General features: G+C 53.7%; 1 protein-coding gene across 1 annotated transcript; it reads right to left on the reverse strand.

Moving 5' to 3' along the window:
* Positions 1–1432: 1432 nt before the first annotated feature.
* Positions 1433–8741, reverse strand: CXCL14 (C-X-C motif chemokine ligand 14). The gene is made up of 4 exons (XM_030869559.3): positions 8473–8741; positions 8193–8298; positions 4313–4426; positions 1433–1748 (listed from the first exon to the last, which is right to left on the reverse strand). Exons 1-4 carry the CDS (start codon positions 8534–8536, stop codon positions 1733–1735), a joined length of 300 nt encoding a protein of 99 aa, XP_030725419.1. The 5' UTR covers positions 8537–8741; the 3' UTR covers positions 1433–1732.
* Positions 8742–10278: the final 1537 nt, after the last annotated feature.

Genomic DNA, 10278 nt, shown 5'->3' on the forward strand with positions numbered 1-10278 from the left:
GCTCACATCTACCGAGTGCTCGCCATGCCCTGGTGTCCTGAGCGCTTTACATGGATTGCCTCCTTCAGTCCCCAGAAGCGCCATGAGGTGTGTGCGCTCATCATCTCCATCCTGCAGGAGAAGTGGACCTTCAGTGTCGCCTTGGCTGTGGCTCCCACACAGCCTGGCTGCGGAGCCCTGTAGGTGGGCACTTCCTGCCCTTGCCTGAGCCCCACTAGAATCCTGGGGCCCTGGACCCCAGGGGTCTTGACGGGTCCCGCATCTACTGCCTTCCCTAAATGAGGATGGCAGCATGACCCTGTGGTCCTATAGGCGCCGACCTGGCTGTTCTGATGAACCTGCCCCAGGTGTGGGAGCCAGGCAGGGAAGAAGCGTCCACCTCGAAGCCTGGCTTTCTGTCTTCAGGACATTCTATAGAGGTGACGGTGTTGACAGGTATCGGGAAACACAAGTTTTCCTCCCCAGTGCATCTGTCCCTGTTTATTCAGGATGTGGTAAACATTTGGTTGTCATCCTGGCTTAATTAAGTAGAAAAAGAAGTCAGTACTCTAAAATTTTGGTACATTTCAAATATGTTTTATTACTTTTCTTTTTGTCTTAGAAAGAATATCAAACCTGCATGCAATGCTAACGGTTTCTGACATTTACATAGCATACGACACGATATGCAACACGGCACATACTGAAGGGACATGTGTAGAGGGGGCCTTCCTAAGAGTATATTTACAAAGGGAAAGGCGTGTGGTCATCTTAAAGAGGGCTGCACCGAAGGAGGACTGCACTGTTTAACACTGAAGAATTACGTGGGGAATCACAGATTGCTTTAGTACTGCATGTTCCATTGTCATGAGGAAAAGAAACATGCTTTGAAGGTTTTCCCTCGTCAACAGCATGTGTATCTGTAGCTGTATATTGTACGTGTATTTGTATATTTTTAAGTTTTCTCCTAAGATTTTCGCTACAGCATCAGTAACTCCACGTGGTTTTGAAGCAGTGAAACTTTCACAAACGCTCAGGTTGGAGAGAAGACCCAAGGACCATTCCTTAAGGACCTTCCTTAAGGACCATTTATTTGCCTCGCCATCCCAGGATCTTGGAAATGTTTCCTGGAATGTGTAAAAATTAACCCCGGGGATGAAGCACATTTCTGTGGCAGCCAAACTTGAGTTCCTCAAAGAACAGATGCAGAGAGATCTGCTCCTGCTTGCCCGACAACTGGGGCCATTGGGACCGCTGCTGAGTCCCCCTGAGGCTGTGACCGACCATGAGCCCAGGAGAGCTTGTGGCAGCTGTGCCGAGGCACCAGGACCTCTGAGCGGAAGCTTCCCGCGCTAGGAAGGGAGCAACGCTGCTATGAAATGTCTCAAACAAGTTCCCTGTTCCTCCTAGGTGCTTATAAAGCTCAGATGTATAGTGATGTCTGGACAGATACAAAAAAGCATTTTTTTTTTTTTTTTTTTTTAATAAAGGAAAGGCATGAGTTTCTCCCCTCTTCGGTAAAAAGCAGCTTGTGACGAAATCTGGAACACAAGAGAGAAGGGTCTCACATCTGGAAGCCTTTTTGCACACAGCTATAAAATGTAAAAACTGACCCCCGGTAAAAAGTGCTTTGTAACAATATTTAATTTGTGTCTTATGCCTGTGAGAAAGAAAGGGTTTGTTTTTTTAATCTGCAAAGCCCTTTGCTTGTGTTCCAACCGGTGTGAAGCTTTCCCGTCAGGGGTTTTTCACCCTATTCTTCGTAGACCCTGGGAAGAGAAAACACCCATTTCAGTGGCTCAGGACGAGGCAGGAAATGCACAGGCCGGTGTCTGAGCTTCTCTGCACCTGGCCTGGGGAGTGCCTCTCCCAGGACCACAGGAGCCCAGGAGAAGCAGGGGACACTTCAGAGGAGGCCAGCACATGGGCATAAATGCTCACCTGAACCTGGCTCTGTCCTTTCTACACAGCCTCCACCTCTGCAGTTTCTTTTTATCCTCAAAGCTCTAGGAAGCAAACCTTCTTGGTATATGAGGAAACTCAGAAACAAGAGACTGAAAGTCTGCCCAACGAACACTCAATGTCAATGGTGGCATGGATGGGGGCAGGGGCAGAGGCATCCCTTCCCTCCATTTAGGCTTGTGTCTTTCTTTGTATTTAGCCCAAGAATACATGTGCTCCAGAAAAAAATGCCAGTTCCACAAGCCGCTGCCTGAAGACTGAAGGGCGGTTAGTGGGGCTGGGGCTGCCACAGAGGCCCGTGGCTCAAGGTCACTTCCTCTAGTAGTTACCAGAATGGAACTACTGTGAGCGCTCACAAGCTGACTTCCCCCTCACCTCTGCAACCATCTCTGTTTAGATACTTAAATCCCCTCCTTTCTGCCGCATGGCTGCCGTGGGACCACACGTCACATCCAGGTCGTGCCCTGCTCCTTCCGCCTCGTTCCTGATTTCTGAGTAATTATGCACCGAAGTCAAATGCCTGCTGCTGCTGCTTCTGGTGGCAGCCGGAAGCTCTGGCTCTGAGCTCCTGGAAGCCCTCTAGTCTCGCCCCACAGCCTGGGCCGGCCGCTGCCTTCTGTTGTCTCTCCTCTAGGTTCAGCATTCTCTCCCTCTCCCTGTCTCTGCAAAGAGGACTTCAAGATGGTTCCTTTATCTCCACAAAGACATTTTCAACCTGTACAGAGGGAGGGGAGGCGAGGAGGACAAGGGAATGCCCACATCCTCTCCCAGGACACCTTAGCATTCCAAGAAGGAGGGATGAACTCATTTTGTAAGGAAGTGATGAGAGGCCTGGTAGCAGAGGTGCCCTTACCGCTCTCATCTATGGATTTTGCAGCAACAAAAAGAGCGGGGCTGCATGGACCCAGGCTTGCCTCCTTTTCATCAAAGCTGTGGCCCCAGGTGGAGGGGTTGGGACAAAGGCTGGATCTCCCAGCAACCTGATGAAGACTTGCCCGCGCCTCTGTGAACTGGCCCTGCAGTCAGCCTCATTCCACTTTTGATGATGCAGGGCCCAGAGGGTGACTGGACAGGAGGTGTCCCGTGTTTGTCATGTGAGCTGCCTGGCCTGACCAGAAAGAGGGCTTCATTTCCAGTAGATTTATGGAAAATAATCTCTTGCTCTCATCACTTTCTATTTCAAGCAATTGTGGATGAGGCAGTTTTGGAGGCAGCACAAAAGGCTCAGGTACTGGGGTTGGGCCCAAGTGTCAGCTGTGGGAGAGCTGGTCATGGGCTGAGCTTAGGGAAGTGCTGGGGGTGGCGGGGAGGAGGGGCGATGGGAGGGTGGCGTGGGTACCCGCTGGAGGGAGGGGAAGGTGACGCCAGGAGACCTAGCTTCCTGACTTGTGCTCCCAGACAAGTCACTCCCCCCAACTTAGCCTCTGTTCCCCCCTCTGCGGGATGAGGTGCAGGCACCAGCTCCTGAGGAGCTCACCTGTGTGTGTGTGTGTACGTGTATGTGCACGCTTCCCTGGTCATGCTCTGCAGATTCAGGTGTAGACAGGCTCTGAGTGTGTGAGGAGTGGGTCTGCTCTAGGACAGGCTCACCTTTATGTAGCATAGGGGAGCCAGGAGCTTGCCTCCCCCTCTGAGGCCAGACATGGGACCCCAGGAGATCAGAGATGGGAAGCCATTTTCTGATAATGGGAGAACAGCCCAGACCAGGTTGGGGTTAGGGGTCTAGTTCAGGACTCTGGTCATCTGGCCACTGCTAACCCCTGACGGTAAGAGCGGTTCTGATTTTAGAGGGTCAAACCCAAAGTCCCTCCCTGCACCTGTACAGGAAGGAGTTTATCAGGCTTCTGGGCAGCAGGGGGCATGGGGCACCCTGAGGGGAGACTATGTTGTTGGCAAGGAGTTGTCCTCATCATCTTATGGTTGTACCCACAGTTTTATAGTTAATAAACTCAGTCACTTAAGCAGCTGTGTTTCACCAAACCACACAAATCACGGAGAGAGAGAGCCATGCTGGGCATTCACCCAGCCATTTGACAGAGGGAAATTGGGGGTCAGAAAACTTAAGTTACTTAAATAAGGAGAGGAATTAGGACTACCCTAACTTCATAAAAGTTAGAATGAGACAAACTTTAGTTCGCAAAAGGATCAATTTTCGATGCTTACAATTGTCCAAGAGAGCAATAAGTGTAGCAGTAAGTTAAGTGGTGAGTTCCTCATCCCTGGGAGTATGTAAGCCATGTCTGGGTATCTGCTTATTGTGGCAACTGTAGTGGGTGTTCATGCCTTAGATGGGGCTAGATGACCTAGAAGGGGTCTAGACTCTGGATCTGGTAGGGTGGTGGGAAGGAAGGTGAGGGGCAGTGGGGCATACCTGCGCTTCTCATTCCAGGCGTTGTACCACTTGATGAACCGCTTGGTGCTCTGCAGCTTGGGGTGCAGGCAGTGCTCCTGACCCCGGTACCTGGACACACTCTTGGTGGTGATGCTGAAATGGAGCAGGATGGGATGGAGGGTTGAGAAGCCTGAATGACAGCCCCTCAGTGTGGCCTGTGGGTGGCCCTGGTCTGTCCCAATCAGAGCACTGAGAGACTGTGGCCTCCTCCCTCCTTTCAAGGAAGCCTACCCATATGCTCGCTCCCTGGCTCTTTGGAAGGTTCTGGTTGTCCCCTTAATCTGACTCCACGTTTGGGTCTAACCCTGTGCAGAGTGATGGGCTCTCACATTTCCCCCTGGAGCCCTCAAAGTCTGGGACAGTCCCCCACCCCCGAGCCCACCCCCATGCAGGGTGTTGCCCACAGCACTGATGGCTCCCTTGGGGAACGAAGGTCAGGGGACTCTTCCAGCTCCTCTGAACCTGGGATTGAGAGGTGGAGAGAGCTAATGCCAGCGAAGTATGCATGCCAAGACCTCATCCTTGGATGTGAGGAGCTCCATGGCAGGGCTTGGATGTGCCGTGGTCTCTGTCTGATCTTTCAAACCCTAGTTCCCCTGACCCTCTGCAGATTGTTCTGGGGCTGGGCATTTGTTGACCCTGAAGCTAAGTCTTGTTGGCCTTGAAGCCCATTTTGATTCCTGAGCATGAGTCCCAGTTATCTCACCCTTGGGCAGGAAAATAAGACTGCCCTTCAAGTCTCTATCAGCCAGTGTTCCAACACCATTGGAGGTCTAGCCATGTGGTAGAGAAGCAGGTGGCTTTATACAGAGCGTAGGGCCTGGGTTTGAATCCCAGGTCTGTCTGTGGGACCTTGGGTAGCCTCTCTGAACCTAGTTTGCGCATCCATAAAATGGGTATAATAATAGGACCTACCTCTTAGGGTTACTGGGATGATTAAAGATATAATCTATGCAAAGTGCCTAGCACAATGAATAGTTACTGTTATTAGCAATTGTCGTGGAAGATGGGATGGCCAAGAAGAAGCCTTAGTGTGTGAGGTCCAGCCTGGGAGGGAGGAGGAAGGGAGAGGCTGCTGCCCAGCACTGCTATGCCCCTCTCAGCCAGGGCTGGGCCAGGGTGGCAGGAGTTCAGAGGAAGTTTCTGGGTGGGGGGGGGAATGATGGTGTTCAAAAATGAGGGTCAACCTAGCGAACATGGAAAACTGGAAGGTGAGAGGTGAAGATGTCACTCCTTGGGAGGTGACACGCAGGAGCGAGGTATGGTGGTGGACTGGCTGCTGGGCTGTGGGCTGACGGGGCAAAAAGGGGTGGTTGGAGGTTGGGATGGGAAGAGTGGGAAGGGAGGGACAGAGGTCAGCCAGCACCCCGTAGGCTCCTGACAGTGAAGTGTCAGGATGCCTGGGCCAAGGTCTGGAAAGGAGCAGGGTCGCCATGAACTCTGAGTCTCCCACTTGATGGGGAGAGGAAATCGAATCTTGCTACCTGAATGGGGGCAGAATATTTCTGGGCAACCTGTTCTCTTCGCTCCCCTGTGCTCTGAGTTTTCAGGGCCTTCACCATGGCCTGAGCCTCCCAGGGCAGGGACAGGTCTTGTGGTAATGCCAGGTGACTGGGCTCTGCCTTCGCTGGCCCTCTCTATGAGAGCTGTGGCTCCCTGGGTCCCTTCTGCTAGGTCTCAAGCATGGGGCCGGGCTTCAGAGTAGAGTCCAGGTCCCCTCCCCCATAGTACCTAGTCGCTCTGCAGGAATTTAGCCCATGCTTTGCTCTCTGCCTACAGTGCTGCCTTTGCACTTGGAATAAAAGGCTGTAGCCAAGCCAGATAAAAATCCCCTCCTCCGTAAGGTCAGCGTACAGGCTGAGGATCCCAAATCCTGAAGGTTGGGACAGCAGGGGAGGACGCTCAGCCCTCCCACCACGGTGCTCAAATGCTCAGTCATAACACGGGGACTTTGAAAATTGGTTGTGGGGTGAAGGCGTGAGGATTTCTGCCCCCAGCAATTGTGCAGAAATTCTGGGTCCTGTGTGCCTGTCCTCAGTGGTTCTGGGATACCGAGGGTTTCAGCAATAACTCGGGGTATATGAAACAAATTGCCCCTTCTAGAATCTTGGCTCTACTGGATCCTTCTGAGTGCAAGGACTCCCACTTGCAAAGCAAGCTGCGTCCCAAGCCTCATCAGAGATTTCTAGGTGACTCAGGGTGAACTGGAAAACTTCCTTTAGTTCAGCTTTGGGGCTAAAAACCGGCTTTGGGAAAAAAGCACTGGTCCCTCATGTGAGCTGGAGAGTCTTAGGAGCTTGAGAGGGGAGAAGACCTCCAGCCCTTCAGGGAGGGAGGTAGGGTCCTGGGTATGGGGTGGAGGTTTAGAAGAGGGTGACTGTGTGCGGATCTCATGAGACCCCTCCAAGTTTTCACAAGGCTACATAAAGCCTTCTCATGCACTTGCCTGGCTGTCAGTTTTCTCTCTATTCTGAAAAGTATAGCCACAAAAAAGGGCAAGCCTGTTTACTGAGGGTTCTGTCCTTTTGAGATGTCACTGCACCTCATACCCTGCTCCTCCTTTCCTGCAAGGACTCAACAGCTCAGCTTGGTGTGTGGAGCATTTTTCAGCACTGAGAGGAGTGCAAAGTTAACGTCCCTGTCATTTTCACCCCAAGAGAGCTGAGAACCCTGAGGGGCTTGTAGCTCCTCCCTCAGCTGTGTGACCTCTAGCTCCCACCCAAAAGGATTTTCTAGCAGTTTTTCTGGACCTGGGTCTGCAAGGCAAGGGGCAGGGCAAAGGGGCAGGGACAGGAGGCTAATTTAGGTGCCCAGGAAGGAAGGCAGAGGGGTTTAGCTCAGGCCCAGTGATTTTCTGAATTTCCCTAACTTCAGCCTGACTGCGCAGACCCCAGGTGGCAGTGGAGGGGGAGGGGGCGGTGGGAGCTGCCTTTGCAGACACTGTGTGGAGGCCTTTGGGCCAGCGGGGCCAGTGAATGGAAGGCACTTGCCCAGACTGAGAATAAAGTGTGTCCTGTTTCTGGGGGAGGGGAAGAGGGGCCAATGGTCCGTGGCAGATATTTGGTAGCTGCTTTGCCAAGGGCTCCCTTCCTGGCCAAGAGCGTATTGATGGGGAAACAGTGGTGCTGGCCTCAAGTGGTTAATTGGGAAGGCAGGGGAGCAAAGGAAACGCAGTGTTCTCTCGCTCTGCCCCACTTTTTAAAATATTCCCCGCATCCCCACCAAGCAGGGCTTCACCCTCATGGCACGTTAACTCCAACAGAGCCCTTTCCACAAGACCGCTCAGGAACCCACAGGAGTCCAGCTGGTGTTGGAAGAGTGAGGATCGTTCTCAAAATGCAATCGCTAGAAGCCAAAAACCAGACGGCCACGGTCCCCTGATCAGAAAAAGGCCCTGAAAGGAGGTTCTGAGGACGTCAGACAATGTTTGCTTTAATTCTTTCTCCAGTAACAGTAAGGCAGCACGCCTCACAGTTTGGGTTCCAGTTTAATAGTTCTGGGTGTATTCTGAGTGATTTCAATCTGGGTGTTCTAAGTTGGCACACGGAAGCCATTTAACCCTTGATCACCCTAGAAAGGGGGGGCAGTGCAACCCCTAGGCTACCCATTTGAATCCTAGCAAGGGTGAACTCCTCGGAGGGGCTGTTTCCGGAGCACAGTACCGTGACCCTTTTTTCAAACTCTCTTCCAGACTGCCGTGCCAGCGTCCTAAGGACTCGCTAGGCAATTACAAAGGCTCCGCCAAGGGCTTGACAAAGGCTGAGAGAAAGGCTTGTTAGCCCGACCCAGCCCCAAGCTGCGCCGCAGCACCCGGTTAAGAGCTGAGCGCACACGCTCGCGGCGAAGAGCGAGAACTCACATAACCATTTTCTCCTCGCAGTGCGGGTACTTTGGCTTCATTTCCAGCTTCTTCACGTCGCTGTAGCGGATCTTGGGTCCCTTCCGGGAGCACTTGCATTTGGACCCTGCGAGAGAGCGCGCGGGGGGCTGCTCAGTTGCGCGAGGGGTCTCCTTCGCAACTCATTGACCACCCTCGGTGCCCACCCAGAACCCCAGGGATCCCGGGGAGCTTAGCAGTTGGCGTTGGGGGTTCCCCAGGACGGGCCGGGCTGGCGCCAAGGGACCTCCCAGGCACTCACCGTCCACGCGCGCGGCGCACAGCGCCAGGAGCAGCAGGAGCAGCGCTGCCGTCAGGACCCTCATGCTGGCCGAGGGGCGCGGCGCGGGAGCAGGGGCTCGGGGAGGGCGCCCGCGCGTCCGGGCGCCGGGCTTGGCTCTTTCTACCCGGAGCGCGCCTCCCGGCTCCACTCGCTCCTGCTGCGCCCGTCGGTGGGAGCCTCGCGGCTGTGGCACCCCGCAGCGCTCTGCGCTCGGCTCCGGGCTGTCTCCACAGTCTCCCTCCGCCCGCCCAGGCCTCTTTTAAATCCGCTCCGAGCTCATTAATATGCAGAACCACTCGGTGACTCACTGAGATTTCTCAACGCGGTTGGGGGGGGGGGGGCGGAGACCTTCCCCGCCCGCCGCCCGCCCCGGACCGCGATCGCAGCAGCGCACACTCAGAGCCACGCGCGCACTTGCACATTCAGACTCACATCCGCGACCCTCTCGCTCTCACACACGTTCTCCTTCATACACTTGCACACCCAGGCTCCAGCACGCACACAGAGCCAGAGCCAGTGCTCGGGCGCCACTTGACGGTGGCGAGGCTGCTTAAGGGCACTGCTTTTATGATTCTCGTGCTTCCCTCTGGACTGCTGTTGTGAGCCGCTGGGAGACCCAGGCCCGAGGCCCAGATTCTAGAGGAGACTTGAAAGGGTTTTGGGGCAGGTGCCAGGTGTGAGTGCCAGCAGGCCTGACTCCTAAGAGCGTGAGCTGTCCCTGTTGGGCCAGCAGCACTGGTGGCCAGAGCACAAGGCCAGGTTTGGAGGGTGGTCGCCGCAGGATGTGCAGCAGCAAAGCCATGGCCTGTGGTCCCTGGAGCTGGCTCAAAGAGTGTGTGTGTGTGGAGCTTTGGCTAATCTGGAAGGAAGGCTTCCAAAAGTCTGTGGGCCTGTGGGGGGTGGGGAGAACCAGGTGGGTGGCTCTCTTCACTGTCACATCATTCTCCAGAGTTAGGCAGTGGCTGGGCAGGGAGACGTGACAGTGGTAACCATCTGGATGAAGTCCATGTTCTAGACATTGTGCCAGGATGTGTGGTGTGGCGGTGTGGGCCCAGGCATGGTGACAGAAATTCCTGCTCCACTATTTACCAGTGCAAGTGACTTAGCCGCTCTACACCTTGGTTTCGTCATCCATGAAGTGTGAGTAGTCACAGTGCTGCTGTGAGAATTCCACAAGATCATACCTAGAAAGTGTTTGAGTGCCTGACTAGCTGTTGGTGCCCTGGAAATATTACTTATTGGCATCATTATTATATATATCTATTATATATATATGTTTATATATATATGTTTATATATATATATATATATATATATAGTTTTTTACAAGTCCCTTTCCAAGTTGGTATTTTAATTTCTTTACTTGATGGGCACTGGAACAGGCTCAGAGAGAAGAAATAACTTTCCCAAGATCACATAGCCAGGACACAGGTGACTGGGCCAGGAAGGGCCCTGGTCGTGTGGCTGCAGACCTGGGACTCCTGTCCCTGGGCCATTTGACTTCCTTCAGGCATGTGTGCCCTCCACTTTTTGGTGAAGCACTTCCTTGAAAGACCCAGCAACAGGAGATGGAGTGTGTCAGACTCCGAGGGTCCCTGGGCTTGGCTTCCAGACCAGACCTGGAGCCAGGGCAGAAGCTGCCAGGTTCTGCCAGCTCACACAGCTCTGTGCTGTCAGCCCAGCAGCCCCCTGGGAGCTCAAGTGCCAGAGAGGATCCTGGGGTGATGGGATGGGCAGGCTGCTGAGGATTAGAGTGGGAAGAATCTCTGCTGTCTCTTCCTACTT

The sequence above is a fragment of the Globicephala melas genome, chromosome 3, assembly GCF_963455315.2.
Source record: "Globicephala melas chromosome 3, mGloMel1.2, whole genome shotgun sequence".
Classification (NCBI taxonomy): Eukaryota; Metazoa; Chordata; class Mammalia; order Artiodactyla; family Delphinidae; genus Globicephala; species Globicephala melas.